The sequence below is a fragment of the Furipterus horrens genome, unplaced genomic scaffold, assembly GCF_987537825.1.
Source record: "Furipterus horrens unplaced genomic scaffold, mFurHor1.1.pri manual_scaffold_1, whole genome shotgun sequence".
Classification (NCBI taxonomy): domain Eukaryota; kingdom Metazoa; phylum Chordata; class Mammalia; order Chiroptera; family Furipteridae; genus Furipterus; species Furipterus horrens.
This window is the reverse complement of record NW_028327171.1, coordinates 164,939,277-164,960,659: the sequence shown is the minus strand read 5'-3', so window position 1 is coordinate 164,960,659 and position 21,383 is coordinate 164,939,277. Positions and strand designations below refer to the sequence as shown.

Sequence of the window (21,383 nt, the reverse complement as noted above, 5' to 3'; positions counted from 1 at the left end):
AGTATTTTAAAATATTTTCCATTGTGGAGAATTTTAACCCTTTATTTCTTACAGATATTGTACATACACATACATAAGATCCTATTGTATGCATTATTCCCTTTGGATTTTTAGAATACATTACTATTTTAATATGATAGCATTTGATCTGGTAACTAAGATGGCCACTAAGTGACTAACAGGCAGGTATACAGCATGTATACTCTGGACCAGGGGATAATTCATGTCTCCAGTGAGATGGACTGAGATTTCATCACAGTACTCAGAATGGTGTGCAATTAAAAACATGAATTGTTTATTTCTGGAATTTTTTATTTAACATTGTTGGACTTTGGTTGACCACAGGTAACTGAAACTACAGAAAGCAAAACCACAAATAAGGGTGACTACTGCATACTTTATTCTAAAAATGAGTTACTAAAAACATTTCCACTTAAAACAATATATACATATATGTGTATATATGTATATGTATGTACATATATATGGAGCAGTGGGGCTCCTTTTAGTCTTGTGAAAAACTGTAAGAGATTTGTCTCTTCAAATTGTACTGGCTCCATAGCAGGTCTATTCCTGAAAATTTGACATGATGGTAATTTTGTTATAGGCTAATGGAGGAACGTAGAGAAAGAATAAATAACTTCCTGAGTGAACTAATAAAACAGAAGCTTGACAATGAAGATCTGATTATTGCTAGAGATATTGCAGAATCTGAGGCTACATGGGAAAAAAGAGAAAGAGAGAAATATGAAAAAAACAAAGCAGAATTAAAAGCGATAGAAGAATATAGAGGCATTGTGGTAAGCAATTCAAGTTTGACAAATAAAATTTAAAAAAAATTAAAACCCTCTCGTTGTAGTCTCCACTTCCTCTACATCTCTGACCAAAAAAAAAAAACAAAAACAGATATTTGAAAAACAATGAATTATCTTCCTGTATTCCTGAAGTCAGACCATGTCTACTTTCTAACAGAAGATAACATGACAATCAATTACAAGTAGTATATTTATAGATGCAAAGTAATTATCTCTTCTGTTTCAGAACCATCTGATATACAAAATTGTTATTCATTTACTATATTTTTAATTTGAATGTTTTCAAGGCATCAAGTAAAAATTACACTATTGCATTTCTGTATTTCTTAATCCTTCAGAATTTGTTTCCTATATGACTGTCATAACATTTAAATTGGATAATTTATAAACATTGTAGCAACTAATTTTTTTTACCTACAAATATTTCCACAGCTTGAGAAGATCTTGCTTTTTTCTGTTTCTGTATTTTCTTTTTAAACAAATATTATTCTATTTAAGTTTTCATTGTGTGTTTCCTGATATTCAGGAAATAAAACCAAAGTAAATTGTCAACATGGGAATCAGCCCAGGTGCATACAATTATTTCTGCTCTTGTATTGCTCCTGGCTAACTTTCTGCTTGGAGCTTTCCGAATCCGTACCTTATCTAGAGAGCACTGATTGCTAAAAATGGTTTTAATGTTTTTCTTTGCCCTTTAACATCTAGATGAAAAATAAAGAGGAAGAAGAAAGACAAAGAAAAATGGAGGCTAAAGAACAATTACTGGCTATCATGAAAGCGGATCAGATCTTCTGGGAGCATGAAAAGGAGAAAAAATGTAAAACTGATAAAAAACGGAGTGAAGTTCAAGATGCCCATATTCAGCAAATGGTAATTATTCCTAAATGTTTATACTTATTTTAGCAACAAATATATAATATAGAGTTCATGCTAGTTTTCTTTACCAAGCAGCTTCCTTTGTCAGGTAAGATCAGCTGGTCATTATGGTTGACACAATAAAATATGTAAGAAATGTAAAAAGTTAGTTTCTGTGTTTTTCTTGTTGAAGTTCCCATAATAGATCTATGTGTTCTGTACAAATATTTACCTTTCTTTAGTGTCCATTGTGCTTTAGTAAATGTAAAAAACAAAATGCAAATGCATATATGGCAGGCTGTGATGCTTATCTTCTTTGTTTTACTTTCCCCTCTTTATAACTCTAACCCAGAAACTATATTGATTAGGATCTTACAGGTTTCATATCTGAGGTGAGTAGGGGTACTAGAAATTTTAGAACATGTATTAAGGGCCTGACATTCAGTCATTTGTAACTAAAAATTGTTTTCCAAAATGGTTGTACCATTTTCCATCACTACCAGCAACATATAAGAGGACAAGTAGCTCCCTAACCTCACACTTGGTATTGTCTTCCTGTGATTTTTATTCCAGTGTAGTAGTATCGTAAGGTGTTATTTTGATTTCCCTAATGACTAAAAGTATTGAACATCTTTTCATGTACTTCTTAGCCATTTGTGTGTCTTCTTTGGTGAACTGTCTATTCAAATCTGGCTTATTTCACTTAGCATAATGTTCTCCAGGGCCAGCCATACTATTGCAAAGGGTAAAATTTTCTTCTTTTTTATGGCCATTGTTGAAATGTCCCATAGTTGTTTTATCCACTCATCTCCTGATGGGCACTGGGCTGCTTCCATATCTTGGCAATTGTATATAATGTTGCAATGAATATAGGGGTGCTTATATTCTTTTGAATTAGTATTTTGGATTCCTTTGGATATCAAAAGATCCATTTTTAATTTTTTGAGGTATCTCCATACTGCTTTCCAGTGGCTGCACCAGTCTGCATTCCCTCAAACAGTGCAGAAGGGTTCTCCTTTCTCCACATCCTCACTAGCACTCGTTTGTTGATTTATCAATGATAGCCATTCTGACAGGTAAAACAATTAACATTCAGTTTTTAAATTCCTCCCAGCTTTTTCTTGAATACTTTCTAAATTGTGTTGTTTGAATTGGGATCAAATAAGGTCCATATATTCTATTTGGTTAATGTGTCTTTGAAGTCTCCTTTAATCTATAATCCCTCCTCCTCCATTTTCTTTTTGTCCTAGATTCTCCCTACTTATCTTTTTTGTTTATCTTGCAATTTATTTATTAAAGAAACTGGGTTTCTTGTCCTTTAGAATTATTAGTCTGGCTTTTGCTGTTTGGGTCCCTGTGTCGTAATTTAATTGAATATGTTCCCTGCATTTTATGTAAAATCTAGATCAGATTTAGTAGGTTCAATATTTTTAAAATCTTCACCTGAGGCTGTTTACTGATTTGGGGGGTGGGGGAGAGGTGGAAAAGAGAGGGAGAGAGCGAGTGAGAGAGAGAGAGAGAGAGAGAGAGAGAGAGAGAGAGAGAGAGAAACATTGTTGTGAGAAAGAAACATTGATCATACGTGCTCTGACTGGGAATTGAACCCGCAATTTTTTGGTGTACAGCATGACACTCCAACCAACTGAGCCACCCAGGCAGGACTTAGGTTCAATTTTTTGGTATAATTCCTTATAGGTGATATCGTGTACTTCCATTAGAAGGCACATAATGACTTTTGTCTCACTCTCTGTGATATGAACAGCCCTTGGTGATCATTGCCTGAACCTTTTAATTTATGAGATGGCAAAATGTCAATATTCTCTCATTCCTTCTTATTCATTTGTCAATGTCTTCAAAAAACTTAACATGGTGAGCAATTTGGTTTCTCTGAGGTACACTTTTTAAAGAACACACAGAATAAATATTTGATTCTTTCACTTTATTTTCCAGTTTCTGAAATATGAGCTCTCTTTCATCCTTCAAAAGTGCTTGTTACTTTACTCCATCTGTTATAAATTTTAAACAAATATTTTAGAAGTTTTTTTACAAGGCTGTATTTATGCTTAGTGCATATCAAATTTAAGGCACCAGTCATGTGATCAGTTATGTAATCCTTTCCCTCCATTGTTACTTCCTTTTGTACAATACTTGATGTTTGTCCCTGTTCCTTGAATATCTCTCTACAAACCACCACCAAATCAACATATCCCAATGGCTTCTTGTTAAGGCCCCACATTATAGTACATATTTTACCCTTGATGAGATAGTTGATCACTTTGTCAACTTTTAAAAAATCTTATTGTCATATTCTATTTTTTCGAACTCCTGGTACTCTATCACCAATTCAACAAATAGCATGTAAGCCTTGAATGGGCCTAATATATGGTGACAGAAGATGGTTTGACTTTAGGTGCTGGGCACACTATACAATATACAGATCTTGTAGCACAGAAATATACACTTGAAACCTCTATGATCCTATTAACAAATGTAACTCCAATAATTTAATGAAAAGTAGAAAAAATAGAATGATTTTCCTTCATCGTCATACCATATATTTATAACTCTTGAACTTAATGAAGATTCTGAGCCATATGGAAAGCTTAACAATTAGATAAACAGTACTGTAACTAAAATGAACCATGGAAGACAATGTGATAGAAATATGATAACTAATAATGTTTTTGATTTTTAAAAAATTGGTATTCATATGGTTGCTGTATGTCCTCATAAATTTCAATTTATGTTGGATATCAGGTTTGGGCTACTATTTTATGTGGAAGTGTTGGTTACTGATTTTGAAAACTATTTTTATGACTATTAAAATATATTCATGAGTACACAAAATCACTGAACTTTTTACAAACTCAGCATTTAAAAAAATGCCACTGAGAAGACAAAATGAAAATGTTGTCAACCAAAATTTCATAGTAATCTTTAAGTGATTAAAATCCGGCTATGGCTGGTGTGGCCTGGTTGGAGCATTCTCTGTAACCGAAAGGTTGCAGGTTCAATTCCATGTCAGGACACATGCCTAGGTTACATGTTTAATCCCTGGTCCAGATGAATATGAGAGGCAACCAATTGATGTTTCTCTCTCACATTAATGTTCGTCTCTCCTTTCCTCTCTCTTTTGTAAAAGCAGTGGAAAAATGTCCTTGGGTGAAGATTTAAAGAAAAAAAAAAAAAAAAGTTAAAATCCTCTCATAGAACTGACCAGTGTGACTTAGTTGGTTAAGGCATCGTCCTGCCAAGCAAAAGGTGGCCGGTTTGCTCCCAGTAAGGGCACATGCCTGGGTTCTGTCCTGGGTCAGGGTGCATAAGAGAGGCAACTGATTCTCTCACACCCATGTTTCTCTCCTTTTTCTTTCCTTTCCCCTCTCTAAAAATAAAATTTAAAATCCTCATATAATATAAACAGTTAAAGGAACAATCTTTTGTGTAAATATAAAGTTTAAAAAATTTTATGAAATGTTGGTAAATTGATTTTGGTAGCCTGCTTAGTGTACTATTCCACCCAGCTCCTCATCAGCCTACATTGTTCCAACTTCAAATTATTGGGAAAGAGAATGTAGTTGGTTTAACTTAGTTCAGATAGTCACTGCCAATTTAATCTTATGTGCCAGGGATACATGGTATATTGGGATGACTTAGGACAGTAGGTTTGAGTGAGTTCCTTCAGAATAATGGACGGACTGGGCCAGTGATTGATACGTCTTCTACGTCTGCCATAGTACACATTATAAATGGTAGAAATAGGATTCTAAACTTGGTTACTTGATTTCATCTAAATTTCATGCTTTTTAACTATTTTGCTATATCATTTGAAGACATACCACCTAAGACAATTAAGGTAGGTTTCACTGAGCCATGGCTTTTGAGTATGATATTGTGAGAAGCATGGGAAAGTTTCTGAAATAAATTATAGTGTAGTTGTTAAGTCAGAACTTTGTCAAATATCAGTGAGTTTAGAAAATCATATCTACAACTTCAAATGCTATGTATATTTAGAAAATTGGCCTTGTTTACCAATATGAAATTGTATTCTTTTTCTTTCCCATTAGGCCAAAAATAAGTTTAATGCAAAGCAAGCAAAACAAGCACAATTAGAGTATTGCAGACTTACTGAAGATCTTGTGGCGGAAAAGGAGAAAGAATTTCAGGATTATGCCAGAGAAGTAATTGAACTTGAGTCTGAATCAACAAATAAATATATTTATCCTCTGGTCAAAGCTGCACAGGGAGGACCTGGAGGTGTCCGTGGACCAGTTTTTATAGAAAGAGGTGGATTAAGACCTAGTTACTAGGCAAATGATTTCACTGCAGTCCAGCTCCCTTCTTAGAACTCTCAGGGATCAAAATACAATTTTCAAAAGTCTAAGGAAAGGTTAGGTTTTACATGCTAGAAAGTTTATTTTTAAGATTGAGAGATAAAATTGTAACTAATATTATAAGCTACAAGTGTAAGAGAATTTCAGGCTTATAATTTAATAAAGCTGCTCTTCACCTAAGTACAATTATGTGTGATCTTTACCACTGAAGGAATTATAGTTCATTTTTTAAAAATTTTTGATAAATACATATACAACATGCAATGTATAATCACCACTTAAAAATGTGCAGTTGCATTTATATTCATAATGTTTAACCATTACCACTATTAATTCCAGAACCTTCTCATTGCTCCAAATGGAAACGCTGCACCTATTAGGCAGCCATGCCCCATTCCCCTTTCCCATAGCTCCTGGCAATCACCAGCTGCTTTGCCTCTGCTGATTTGCCTATTCTGGATATTTCATAAAAATGGAATCTTACTGTGGCCTGTGTCTGGCCTATTTCATTTAACATATTTTCAGAGTTTATCCATATTGTACCTTCATCAGAACTTCATTCCTTTCTATAGCTGAATAATATTCCAATGGAAGTTTTCTTTCTCAAGAAAATTCTGTATTTATCATTCAATACTTAAATTTTAGTTTCTAGTAACACTATCAATATTATTACTAACAATATGATTACTGAATGCAACTTATGGCTTCTTTGTGTTTTTAGAGTGTATCTCACTAGATATGCAAATTACCATGTTTTAAGGTCAGTTGAAATCATTCTTCTGTATGTAGTTAGGCAACCAACCCAATATAAGTTCAGTGGCTTTTTATGAAATGCATTCCCCTGCATTTTTTTTTACCATGATATACAATGCAGAACACAAACTTTAACATCTAAACCATTTTTAAGAGTATAGTTCAATAGTATAATTCACATTGTTGTGTAACCAATCTCCAGAACTTTGTCATCTTGAAAAACTGAAATATATACTCATTAAACAACTCTCCATTTCCCCTCCTCTCAGATCCTGGGACATACCATTCTACTTTGTTTCTTATGAAATTGACCACTCTAGGTACCACATTAAGAATTGTACAGCATTTTTCTTTGACTGGTTTATTTCCATTAGCAAAGTGTCCTCAAGGTTCATCTAATGTTGTAGTGTGTCAGAATGCCTTCCTTTTTTAAGACTAAATAATACTAAATCCTGTATAATTTTCTTTATCCATTCCTTCATCAGCGGACATTTGGGTTACTCCCACCTTTGGGCTGTGGTTAATAACGTGCTGTGTACACTGGTGTGCAAATCTCTTTGAGATGCTGCTTTAATTTCTTTTGGATATATGTTCTAAAGTGGAATTGCTGGATGATAATTAAATTTTTTTGAGGAACCACCATACTGTTTTCCATGAGTTGCACCTTACTTTCCCACTGACATTACACAAGGGTGCACGTCTTCACGAACACTTATTTTGATAGTAGCCGTCCTAATGGATACTGAGGTGGTATCTCATGGTGGTTTTGATCTGCATTTCCCTAACTGTTAATGCTGAGAATTTATCATCATTGGAGAAATGTCTACTTGAGTTGTTTTGATTTTTTTCTTCCATTACTTCTGTTTGTTGAGTCATAATCCTTTACTTACTGTGGATGTTAACCCTTTATGAGGTATGATTTGCAAACATTTCTCCCTCCCTCCCAAGGATGTTACCTTTTCACTGTTGCCCTTTGCTTATTGCTTTTTAAATATAGGCATATACATACATATATATATATATATATATATATATGCATATACATATATACACATGTGTGTATTTTATTCTTGCACAAAGCAATCTTGCTTGTTTTCATTTACTATATCCTAGAGATCACAGCCCAGTATATAAAGACCGCTATTTTTTCCAATCTGGGATGATGTTTACACATGTGTAATTTTTCAACCAGTGGCATACCTCCAGTCTTTACTATTATAAATTTCTGCAACAAGCTGTTTCATATTTTCATCAGTGTACCTCTGAGATAGACATATACAAATAGGAATGCTGAGTATAGGTATAAATTACAGACCATCATTTTCTTAGGGATCAAGTCTTAGAGCAAAAATATTTGATGTAAAAAAAAAACTGATGTCATGATTCTCTGGGAATCCTTGAGCAGAAAGGTGTACTATATCCCACCCCCACCCCCACTTCTGCATGTAATTTCAGGACTTCTACAACACCCTCATAGGCTACACAGGCAGTGACTCGCCCCTACCCAGGATTGTGATTAAATATATCTGGGATAAGGATGGTCAACTATACTTTTTAAAAATGGCATAGATGATTCTGTAAGCCAGCCATCATTCTGAACCATAATCTCAGGGTTTATTGAGCCCAGGTTAAATCCTGAATATTAAAAAGAACATGGTATACACTGATCCCAAAATCTGTGTGCCAAGATGACTTAAGGGACCATAGTGGACTCACAACGGCAGAGCTGGTAGGATATTTTAAAAACTTGAAGGAAAACAGTATTTGACATCTATAGGACTCTATAGGTTTTACTAGTTTGACGTAGTTCAGTTTCAACATATTAAATGTGCCATCCCTTTGATGACATCCTATTTTTATAAACCTGAGTGTTCAGCAGTTGCTGGAAAAAAAATGCAAGTATGACACAGAAATGTACAAGAAGAGGGTGATGGCATCCAATCTGAGTCCAAGGTTTGAGTAGTGCAATGAGTAAGGTGCATACATCCCATTAATACCTAATTGTTTAAGCATGAGAGAGTGAAATAAAAAATTTTTTTCACCTAGCTACTAAGTTGTTATGACAGGCTTTAGCTTTTTGAACTTAACTATTTAATAGAAGTTTGTTTGTTTGTTTGTTGGCCTAGGGTTCCCATGCAAAGGCACAATGAACTTATCAAGTCTGGGAACCTGTTATAGATCCTTTCCTTTAAATTGTTTTAGGGAGTATATTACATATGACTAGTTTTGGGTAAAGTTATCTTCACATTATAAAACAGAAAACAAGCTTCTACAAACCAGTAATTTGTATAAATGTTTTATAACCAATTCAGTACAGTGGAAGGTAACATAAAAGACCAAAGACATTACTAGTTTTTCTCCCTAACATATACAATTTGATGCAATTGGACTCGGCTTTCTACTAGAGTTAAGCACATTAAAAATAAAAAAGTCTACATGGTTTTAAAATTAATCACAAACAATTCAGTGTAAAGAATGGAATGGCAGACACACAGAGCAGCATAAACAACTGTTCTAATCTGCTACCTTGGTAAAAGAAACCTACAGCTAAAATTTGTGAAGATGTAAGCTAGAACCAACACAATTGGGTATCAAGGACTACTTGGGGGGGGGGGGGAGCTTAAGATTATAAACCAGCATTTAAAAATAAAAAGTATATATACAGTATTATAGATTAGGAAATATTTAGGAAAAAAGCATTCTCAGAAAGCAATGAAAATAGGAAAAGCAAATTGATACTAAAAGTATTTTAATACACAATTTGCACAGTTCATATGATGAAGCACTCAACATTATACATATTCTCCTGGCTAAATAAAGCATTAAAAATAAAATACACTCCAGAATTTGAAAGTTTAATAATATTCACCTCTTAATACATACAAATCACTGGATGGTCAGAATGTTCTTTCCTAAGTATATGTATTTTCCGCAACTAACTCTCAACTTAGGTAAGTGCAGTTCCCCTATAGGTGTCTAAATTTAAAAACAAAACAAAAACTAAACAAGAAACCAAAAACTAGAATCAATTTTTCTTACAAGTCAATTAACATTTATATGGCTTTACAAGTGTTATATTAAAACTGGCAGGCAAAAGATATATAGTGTTCCCAATGCTGAGAAATTTGGAGGAATTAAAAAAAGCAAATGGGCTTTTCTACTGGATAGTAATATAAATTCCAACTATAACTTTAAAAGTTTGCTGAGGCAAAGACACATTGCAATCCAAAGCATCATGATTAAACATTTACACTAGGATTTATTCCCAAACCTTCTGAAACTGTCACTGCTGGCTAAATTCTTAAAGAAGCTCAGTACTGTTCAACTCTGCTAGGTTTTTTCCTAATACAAATTCTATATCCTCATGGGTAAAATAAAAGTATATTTTAGTTGATTTATCTTCATTATTTAGCTTAATAAAAATAAAGGTTAAATAACTAATAGAACAATTTTAAAAATACAAAAACAAACTTATAGCATAGTTTATTTAATACAATGTTTAACTATAAAAGTTGAGTTTCAGAGTTTAAATTCTGTACAATGCAGTTCGCAGAAAACAGTTCAAGTTACTAGACTAATGATAAGAGAAGCAGCATTTTGAAACATTTTACAATTGTGACAAGAGCTTTATTCCTAAATTTCATTAAAAAAATATACATCACAGTGACTTTTGAGCTTGGAAAAGAAGTGCGTTAACTTCCTTTGTTTTTCCCTTCCACAGAAAGCAGCCACAACTTTTAACATCCCCACATACAAATACTCAATTCATTTATCAATCCTTCATAACACTATAAACACACAAAGAAGAACAAAATATACAGCATGTGCTTTTGGTAAACAGGAATTTGCTTTAAGGGAAAAAAAGCAGGGAGAAGAAACGCAATTCAAACCCACCACTCCCTCCTGTGTCTAAACAACTCCCTTCTCCTACTTTGCTGATGGAATTTTTAAAACTTACGTGATTTTTCTTTTCCTTTAATATTTACTTCTTGTGTCACAGTACAGGCCAGAGTTTGCCTTTGCCTGAACTTTTGAAAGGCAGCCAGAAAGCCCACTATGGGTATGAGTCAGCCAATTCTGTACTTCCTAGAGTTTTTAATTACATTTTTAAGCAAGTATTTGTAATACAACACATCTTTCCACAATAAACAGGTTGTAAACCTACAATCCTTGGAGACTATTCAATTCTAAATATGTAAATACGACACTGAATAATTTTAGTAAACACGACCAAAAGGAGACAGAAAAAAAGCCCATTTTTGTTTTTTTGTAACTGTCTACTATATGGTGTATATTTAAAGTACTTCTGATGAAGGTAAAAGCTTGAAACAAGTTTTTATAGAAATTTACTGAAGGTTCAAAGTATGATGAAAAGAACTGCCACCCAGGTGAAGCACAATGAACTTATTAAAAATCATACTAACTCATTTAATATACTAACGTGAAAACATACTTGAATTGTCAGTTAATACCGTTGCTCAAAATACCAGAAACCCGATGTATTCCAGTCTATAATATTAAGGAATTCTTCCTTTTCAGTTTCCTATCTTCCACTGGGTACAAGAGTCAAAGGCCCACTGACTGGATAGCTCAGTTGGTTAGAGCATAGTCCTGATACACCAAGGTTGCGGGTTTGGGTCCCTGGTCAGGGCGCATATAAAGAGCAATCAATGAATGCATAAATAATTGAAAGAACAAATCAATCTCTCTCAAATCAATTAAAAGAAAGAAGAATCAAAAGCAATTCCGCAAAGCCAGTATGATTCAATATCACACTTGTGCAGAGAAATATTTATCAAATTCTTTGAAACTTCTGTGAAGGCTTGATTTAAGGAGTTAGAAACTACAATGGTCTGGGTATGAACTCTAACTATATAATTTTTAAATGTTTTAAAGCAACCGAGCAGCTTTTCTACTGCTCACTTAGCATCAATCACTATTGTGTGAATTTCTGTGACAGATGCTTTGTCCAGAAAAAGCGTTCAAAATAATAACCATGAAAAAAAATGTTTGAACATGCCAATCAAGCAATAAAGACAAACCAATGTAAATATCTTTAAGAGGATATTAAGTCAAAGATAGTTTGAGCTAAACTTTAAGCTCAGACATAACTATAAAATCAATGACAAGAAGATATAAAAGGCTGACTTTTAGGAAAACTGAGTGTGTTCAAAGTAGTAATGAAAGGTAGTTCAACTATTAAAAATGCAGTGGGAAAAAAGGACCGGTTGAGCTGTGTGCTATTCAAATGCAGACTTGAGGTATAGTAAATGCTGTTTAATCATTTTCTAAATGTTTTTTATATTCTGAATATAAAATCTAGCTGCTCCATTCTTAAAACAGCTAACAAAGCTTTAAAAAAAAAAAAAAAAGGCCTAAAGCCCTGGCCAGGTGGCTCAGTTGGTTGGAGCATTGTCCCATACACCAAAAGGTTGCAGGTTCGATCCAAAGTCAGGCACAAACGTAGGTTGTGCGTTTGATCCCTAGTAGGGACACATGCAGGAGGCAACTGATTGATGTTTCTCTCACATTAGTTGTTTTTTTTCTCTCTCCCAAATCAATAAATACGTCCTCTAGTCAGTATTTAAAACAAACAAGGCCTGAAAATAATTCTTAGCATGGGGTTGCTTTTCTGATAACAAAAATAAAAGAATTGCTACTTATAGAAACTACTAAATTTCCCCCCTATTGTCACTTGCCTATAATTCTTAATAGATAAAGCTCTGGGTCATAAGACAACATAGAAGTATGTTTACCTACCATGGTTTGTTTGTTTTTTTTTAAATATAACTTTAATAGAAATCCTTTCTTAAATAGCACCTTTCTCAAAGCTCCAATAATTTATAACAAAAAATTTTTAAATGCAATTTACTGAATTTAAAACAAACACTAACTTAAAATATGTAACAGATTATACAGCTTCAGCATTCAAGACTCAATTATCCCTAAGGTAGGTGCATGGTCAAAGTTTCAAAGGAATCAATCACTCTAAATTATCATAAACATCTACTTTATAATCATGAAAAACAATTTGGAAAAACTCTACTGTGGATATTTGTTTCAAGATATTCCAAACAATCGTATAATCCTTACCCTATTCATTATGCAAACAGCCACCATAATGCCATCAATGTATTTAATCAATAATGGAAAATATGTTAAGCACTGCTTCACTCAGTACGAACAGCACTGAGTAGCTACTGTTTTACCAAGAAGCTGCCCTGGTAATAAGAGTTGACACTATACGGACAAATATTAAATTACAAAACACTGTAGAAGCTACTATGAATTGGAATTCTGTAATTTCTTTTCAAATGAGGCAGGTTTTTGTGTTTGCTGGATGTTCAATATTTTATTTAGAAGAGAAATTACAGAATAAAAGGCCACACATCACAAAAATAGCAATATACAACACATAAAATTCTAAATGGACTTCAGATATCATTAATATTTAATTCTGTAAGCTATAAAATTTTGCAACTTTCTACTCTATGTGGCAATGTTATACATGCCCAGTTAAAATAACTTTAATAGTAATGGTATAAACCACCTGAATAGAAATAAACCAGAGTCATAAACATGCTATAGCCTACAGTGATACATATATAGAAATGATGCATTTTTCTTGCCATTTGAAACTCCCAGCTAGGAGAATTAGAGAAGTCAGTTTAGGTTAAAAAAACAAACAAACAAACAAAAAACATGCAGAGTTAATACTCAACTCTATATAGGTCAGTGGCCAAAAAGAAATCTTGGAAGTTAATGTGTCAATACTAACAACTTTTAAAATTTAACTTAAAGAGTTGCACAAGTGGTATGCTTTAATGAAAAAGGGTTTTTTTGTCTTTTTTTTTCATCCCTTTTTAGAGAAGGATAATAAAACAATTGTTCTCAAAAAGCAAAAGTTTAATCTCTTCAGACCAAAAGCAACATAGACTGAGAATCACAATCTGATCTTCCAAGGTTAACTTGTCAGATGCTGTATAACAGCAAGTCAAGCTCAATCAGTACGTCAACTAAAAAAAATATTCAACTATTTTTATAGACAAGTAAAACAAAACTAGATATGAAAAATATGAAGCTACGTGTGGAACTATAAAGAACAGCATATGAAGTACAACATAAATTAAGTATTTTAAAGCACAAATTACTATAAAATCAAAAGCGATGACTTAAGATCTCAAGTTAGTAGAATCCTGCTTCTGCGTAATTAAAAGCTGCTGCTGCAAGCCTGTTATAAATCCACAAGCTTCTATCGTAAATCCAATCAGAAAATCTTTACAAGATTTCTTCTATCTAGTGGCTTCCAAAGTTAATCATGAGAAACACAAGCTTTTGTAACAATGTATTCCAACAATCAGTTATGCTTGTTTTCAACTGATGAGTATACAAATTAGGGTACAGAATAGCATGTCTGCTATTGGCTGATTGTTGCAACACAGAAAAGTATACATGAAATAGTGAAACACAGCACACAGTATTACACCAAAGTTTTTCTCATTTCAAGTTTATTAAAACTTTAGCAGTACAAATTATCCAGGTTGCAGATTATCAAAAGATCAACTCAACAAGGCCCACGTTAAAAAAAAAAGAAAAAAAGACAAACATAGAACAACCCAAAAACAAAAAGAGGAAAACAACATAAAGGAGATCCATCAGCAAGTCTCTAAAACTTAAAATCTGAGACAGAATGGAAATAAGTTTATACAACTCACTCATCCACTTTTGTCTTCGTCTGTTCCAGGGCTTGATTCATGATCAAACTTTTTGTTTTTATCATGTACATGGTCATTTTCTTGACCCTTTGATTTTTGGTTTTCTTTTTCCATTGAGGATCTGGTCTTCCCATCCTCCTTATTTTTCAATGTGGAGCACTTTAATTCATTGTCCTGACTACTTTGTTTTATTTTTGAGAATGGACTTTGATCTCTATCAGCCTTTTTATCCTTGTTATTATTTGAACTATTATAATCACGATTTTTAGAGTACATTCTCTTTTCACCCTCAGAATTTTCTTTTCTGTGTGAACTCTTACTTTCTTGGTTTCTATATTTTTCTTTGTTTCTGCTTTGACTTTCTTCTCTCTCTGAGCTCCGTGAATCTCTCCTCCTTCTCTTTCTATCTTTACTTCTCGATCTTCCTGGTGTTGCTCTTCTCTCTCGGCTCCGTGACCGTCCTCTTCTCCTGTGCTCCTGTTCTCTGTACCTATGGTACTCCTTGCTCCTGCTGCGATCATGGTCATGGCTTCTGGATCGCACTCTTCTGCTCCTGTCTCTACTTCTGCTTCGTTCCCTTGTTCTACTATTGTAACTGTGTTTGCCTTTAGTTGTATCACGTTCCCTACTCCTAGACTGTGCATGTCTATCCTTTTCCTTACTTTTATTATGATCATGCTCATTACTTTTTGATTCTAACTGTTTAGATTTCTCTTTACTTCTACTCCTTTCCTGATCTTTTCCTTTAGAATCAGACTTTTCTTTTTCTTTAGCATTCTCATGATCCTTTTCTTTACTCCTTGACCTCATCCTCTTTTCTTCATGTCTACTATGCTTTGTATCTCTTTCCTTACTCTTTGATTTCTCTTTGCTTTTACTCCTACTTTTAGATTTGGCCCTTTTCTTCACTTTGTTTTTATTATACTTATCATCTTTTTCTGAATTTCTTCTGATGTCCCTCTCTTTGCTGTTAGATTTATGGTCTTTAACTTTCTTTTCCTTTTCACTTTTCCTATTTGGACTCTCAGACACATGCCTGTGATCAGTTATTTTCTTCTCTTTTACTCTAACTGGGCTTCTCTGATTTTCTTTTACTTCATTTAACTCACTCCTAAAAAATAAGAAAAAAAGTTTTTTTGAAATTTTACTTAAGATTGGTATCCATTATTAGCTAAGATGGTATTCTATTTTCATTAAGATATCCATAAACTTAATGTATAATAGTAAAAAAAAAAAAAAAAAAAAAAAAAAAAAAGCAAATTTGCCACTACATTTGAAATAATAGTTAAATCTTACTTATCCCCTTTGATCCATCTTTCACCACTTGATACTCTCATTCTTTGAGCTCTTTGCATCTCTTGCCTCCAATGTGGAGGAGTCTCACTACGTCTGAAACGATCCCTTGATCTGGATCTAGATGGAGTTCGATAACGCTTAAGAAAATAAAAAGGGAAAAAATTAACATATAAAAACATAAAAGCATTACACCATAGCTAAAGTGTATATGTTCCTAGGTTCAAATAAAATATCTGGTATTTCTATGCCCGTTAGAATAAAATTTCCCAATTATCAGGTAAGAAATCAATGAGGCAGAAATACTTTAAATAGTCATACTGTAAGTTCCAAATAAAAAGCATTAACCACAGAAACTAGCTACCCACATCTTCTCTATGGAACAGTCCTATTTAAGTGATGCTAAAGCATAATAGGTACAAGGAACCCTTACAAGTTGCCAAGCTCCAATTTGGAAGTATGTACAAGTATTTTTAATGTTTCAAAGCAAACAGTTCCCTTATTATGAAAATACTGAGCATATGTATAGATGCTCATTTATTCAACCAGTATTTACTCAACTCTTAGGATAGCCAACCATTCTACCACATACTGAGGAAATATTAGTTTCCAAGACACACCTGATTTTGCTCTGTTGGAACTTACATTCTATAAGGCTAGGAGAACATTGAGATAGACATATTAACACAGATATCAAGCATATATAAAGCCACAATTAGAATGAATGTAAAAGGAGGAATAAAAGGTGTTCAGAGAATATGTAACAAAGTTATCTGACCTGGTATGGGGAAAGGGTAAAAAAGTTAAATAATAATTAAAAGCTGAAAATTAAAGACTGTGTGAGCAGCTTCCTAGGCAAGGGTGAGGAAAAAGAGGTAAAGGAACTGAGGAAGAACATGTGAGGCATAAGAAATATACCATGTTTGAAGGTCCTGAGATAGGAACAAATAGCATGTTTTAGAAATTATCAGGAGACAGATCAATGTGGCTAAAGACAAAAACTGCAAAGGAAGGGAGTACTTGATAATACTGATGAGGTAAGCAAGGACTAGATTTTGTGAGATCTTGTAGGCCATGGTAACAATTTTGGATTATCATAAGGTCAATGACAAAGGAATGACATATTAATCAGATTTCCATTTTTAAATGATTATTCTGGATACATACTACTGAGAAAGGATTACAGTGATTCTCAATATGTGGTCTAGGGATCCCAAGACTCGGTGGGGGGTGGGGGGAAATCTATGAGGTCAAAACTGTTTTCATGAGGGAGCTGCTGTGGCGCCCTGCAGTCACAGTGTGTGGTGGGCGCACTATGGCCATGGGCCGGCTGTGGCGCAGCAGTGCTCCCAGGTGCAGGCATCACCCTGCACAGAAGCGCTGAAATCGTGGCCACGTTCTTCACATTTGGCACCAACAGCATTTTATATCAGCGTAGCATTTATCCATCTGAAAGCTTCACTTGAGTGCAGAAATATGGACTCATCTTGCTTAACTACTGATCCTGAGCTCATGAAATACCTAAATAATGTGCTGGAAAAACTTAAAAAATTGGTTATACAAGTATTCAGAAACTGGTGGTAGTCATCTTGAATACTGAAAGTGGTGAGGTCCTTGAAAGATGGCAGTTTGATACTGAGTGTGAGGAGACTGCCAGAGAGAAGATGCACAGCCAGAGAAGAGCCTCAGAAAGCTATCCAAGACAGATCACAGCTACAGTGACATTTCTGCCACGCCACTGGTGGAACTTTCCTGTTCATCTGATCTGCTCATTTATAAAGACAAAGATCTGGTTGTACCTGAAAAGTAGGAAGAGTTGGGAGCACAGTTCATTACCAATTCTGAGCAAGCCCATCTGCGTTCATTCACTACTACAGTCCACACAAAGAAAACAGTGCGGTGGGTGGCCTACAAAACCCCTGTCCATGACTGAAGATGAGATACGAACCATAATGTAATTCTCAAATGTGTGTTTCCTGAAACCAAGTCAACTGTAGTTCATGTTGTATTTCACTGAACAATTTTTGGAGAGGGAAAACTTAATATTGTACTTTACTGAACTGTGCATAACTGTTCTGTGTTTTGGTGCCTGTTTAACTTCCCATAGGGTTGATGTAATTTTTTGTACTGTTCAAAAAGCAGCAGATTACATCAGCACTGTAATGTCAATTCCTTTGAAGGTGGTAACTGTAGGTGGACAAACTTTCGCTCTAAAGCTAAATGCCTTCCTGAATCAGACCTTTTGATCAAGTGGTTTTAACTCAGAATATTGGTAAATGTGACACAAGGCAAAGAAGTCTGAATGAATATTCAGAATCTTTGTTTAGGTCCTAAGGTAACTGATGATCCATAATAACAAAATACTGCTATGAGGTCCTTTTGCCACTTATTTTACTTGTATAGTTTCCATGTTGAAAAAATGTCCAATTATTTGACTTAATGTGTATAATTTATACTTAGAAAGCTATTGTTATTTCTACTGTTTACATTCTGGTGATACAGAACCCTTAAAAGTGTCTTTTTATGTTTTATAAAATCAAGCTTTGAACAAAAATGATAAAAGTTAAATGTATATGTTTAAAAAAATACTTTTCATAATATCACATTGTTTGCCTTTTCCACTTTCATTACCATACAGTGGAGCTTTTTAGAGACAACATGACATGTTTTGATGTATTTGCTTTCATAGCTAAAGGAATATATGCTTTTATATACAGGGTTGGGCAAAAGTAGGTTTAGAATTGTTTCTCTGGAAAATAATACAATAATTAAGTAATACAAATACAAGATAAACTCTGTTTCATGTTCTCACCACTGTAAACCTACTTTTGCTGACCCCTGTAGTCTTGTTTTAAATATTTCTTGATTTTAACTTCTAGAAGAGTAAATATTGATAGATATAATCCATATCAACAAAAGCTCTCGAATCTTCAGTAAGTTTCAAGAGTGTAAAGAGGCCCTAAAAACAAAAAAGTTTGAGAACTACCATGAGAACAATTTGGAAGCTATTTATAGTTCTGAGACTATACAATGAATTGAATTAAGATGACTAGAGTGGAACTTGAAAAAAACAGATGGACTTCAGAGTATTTAAGAGGTTAAACTGAGAGCATCTGGCGATTAATAAGATATATAATACAGGAGCCCTGGGTGGTGTGGCTCAGTTGTTTGGAGCATCACCCCATAAACTGAAATGGCACAGGTTTGGTCCCCAGTCTGGGGCAGGGGGCGGAGGGGTGGCCAATTGATGTTTCTCATATCAGTGTTTCTATCTCCCTCCCTTTCCCTCTCTCTGAAAGTCAATAAGCATGTCCTCAGGTAAGGATTAAATAGAAAGATACATAATGTAGGAAAGAAAAGGGAAAAACAAAATGCTTCTCTCTTTTTAAAGGTTTTATTTATTTTTGGAGAGGGGAAGGGAGACAAACATCAATGTGACCAGGAATCAAACTGGTGACCTTTCAGTTCACAGGCCAGTGCTCAATCCACTGAGCCAGTCCAGCCAGGGATGATTCTTGAGCTTTAGGTTTAAGAAACTCCATAGGTGGTGGTGGTTGTCACAAGACCAGGAATCTAAAGGAGGATCAGCTCTGAAGAGAAGATGCTTATATTCAACATTGTATATACGTACTGATTTGGAGGTGCCCGTTAAACAACTAAATGGCTGTCAAATAAGCCTTTGATGAGAGCAGAGTAGATGAAAATTTGGCAGCTATCAGCATATAAGTAGGTAGCCACTGAAGCCATGAGAGCGAGGAGATTGTCTAAGGAGCATATGCAGAGTAAGTAGAATTTGAACACTGAAGTACTACAATATTTAAAAGTGTAGTAGAACAGTATGAACTGACCTGGATATTCAAGATAGACTGGCCAGAGATAGAAAGAAAATATGATGGAAGCAAAGGAAACAAGTATTACAAGGAGGGACATTAGTAAGACAAGGATTGAAGGACCCACTGGATTTTGTGACATGAAGCTGATCACACAGCAAATACTGTTTTCAGCAGAATGGTAGAAGACAAACTGAAATGACTGAGGAATGAGTAGGAAGTAAATAACATGCTAAGTATAGCTAAGCTTCTAAAATTCTGAAAACACAGTAGATATTAAAATTCTGATGAAGACAATCTAGTAAAGAGAAAGAGGATGAATTATAAGAATAGTTAATTTTTAACAAGCACAGAGATATAGTGGTCAGGGAGTAACAAGGGGGCACAAGGAGGATCTTGATATGATTTTACACCAGGTACATGTAAAAATCCATGAATGTCCCATGGATTTTCAGTTCGGAAGTACTAAAACAAACAAGTTAGTATGAAAAGAGAACATAATAATTCCATATCCACATCTACTCTAAATTTTAGTTACTTATATGTAAAATGATATTTAAGAAACACTCTAAAATTATTTTTAAATAAATGCAACACTATTAAGATTTATGGGAAAAGAATCACCTACCCTTGGTCCTCTTCCTTTAATTTTCCTGCCAGACCTAGTCACTAAAAGTCGCCTCTGGTATGAAGCAGGCTGGAGGTTAGGTGGATTACTAGAAGGAAGCGAAAATTAAAATACATTATTTTATTTTTTAAAATCTGAGGAATATAGCTTTAATGATCTAAAGTAATAAATTTAAAATCTTATATATAACCAGTGGTTCTCAACCAGGTACGTTATCAATTCCGAGTAGGTATCTGGAAAAGTATGGGAGCATTTTTTTCAACTATTAATGACTAGAGAGGGTGCTCTTGGTACTAAGTGTCCAGATGTCAGGAATGCTAAAATCTTGTAATGCATAAGGATGACGAACTATTCCCTCAAATTCCAATTGTTCCCTGTTGAGAAACATTATTATGTAATGATTACTAAGATAGTTAACTTGATAGTGCTAAGGAAAATCAACATAGAAGAGCTCAGAGTAGGCTATATGCTGTTTAGAGAATAGTTTTAAAACTACCTTATTCCGAAGTACCTTATGAAAAGTTGTTCATTGGTAATAAAACTATAGTGAAATGTAATTGATGTGAATTAAGCAGAAACAAACTAGTCTGAATTAGGAAGATGTTTATCATAGAAAACTATTTTCAAGTAACAAGTTAATACTGATTAACATTAGCAATGTCCATGTTAAGTTATATTTGAAAAGTTCATTCTAAAGTAGTTCAAACATTTACCCTTTAATATTTCCTTCCTTAGAAACATCCTTTCCTAATGCATGAAGAAAAATAAAAGTCCAATCCATCGATATTAAAATAACTAGAATTCTTTTTATATTTTTATTGTATGTTTTATAAAAGCATAGGGGAATTGCTCAGAACATTATTACTTTTATAACATACAACTGATCATAAGAAAGAGAAAGACTTCAATCTTTTATGTAGAAAAATTTTGAAAGTATTTGAACACATCAATTTTCATTACCAAAATCTCATAAATCACAAAAAGGAAACAACATTTTTTTTTTTTTTTACCTATCAGAGAAATCGAAAAAGGTTTTCACTTGCTTAAAAGTTTAATGTATACAACTAACACAATAAAATACTTATCTTGCTTTTTAATGGAATTGGTTAAAATTCCACTTAACACGTTTTTGGCATTTGCAGTGCTTTTTTTTTTTTTTTAAG

The 21,383-nt window shown here is 33.9% G+C and overlaps 2 protein-coding genes and 1 pseudogene across 2 annotated transcripts in view; 2 read left to right on the top strand and 1 right to left on the bottom strand.

Moving 5' to 3' along the window:
* Positions 1-6,142, top strand: part of CFAP210 (cilia and flagella associated protein 210) — a 38,312-nt gene extending 32,170 nt beyond the window's left edge. The window contains exons 7-9 of the mRNA XM_090280571.1: positions 608-800; positions 1,521-1,685; positions 5,735-6,142. Of these exons, the coding sequence (XP_090136697.1) occupies positions 608-800; positions 1,521-1,685; positions 5,735-5,977 (601 nt within the window). The 3' untranslated portion in view covers positions 5,978-6,142. The remainder of the gene's footprint in view (positions 1-607; positions 801-1,520; positions 1,686-5,734) is intronic.
* Positions 6,143-14,234: 8,092 nt separating this feature from the next.
* Positions 14,235-21,383, bottom strand: part of PPIG (peptidylprolyl isomerase G) — a 36,010-nt gene continuing 28,861 nt past the window's right edge. The window contains exons 11-13 of the mRNA XM_090280567.1: positions 20,221-20,308; positions 15,766-15,902; positions 14,235-15,580 (exon numbers count right to left, since the gene is read on the bottom strand). Coding sequence (XP_090136693.1) covers positions 14,470-15,580; positions 15,766-15,902; positions 20,221-20,308 — 1,336 coding nt within the window. The 3' untranslated portion in view covers positions 14,235-14,469. The remainder of the gene's footprint in view (positions 15,581-15,765; positions 15,903-20,220; positions 20,309-21,383) is intronic.
* Positions 16,010-17,749, top strand: LOC150022193 (mitotic spindle assembly checkpoint protein MAD2A pseudogene; annotated as a pseudogene).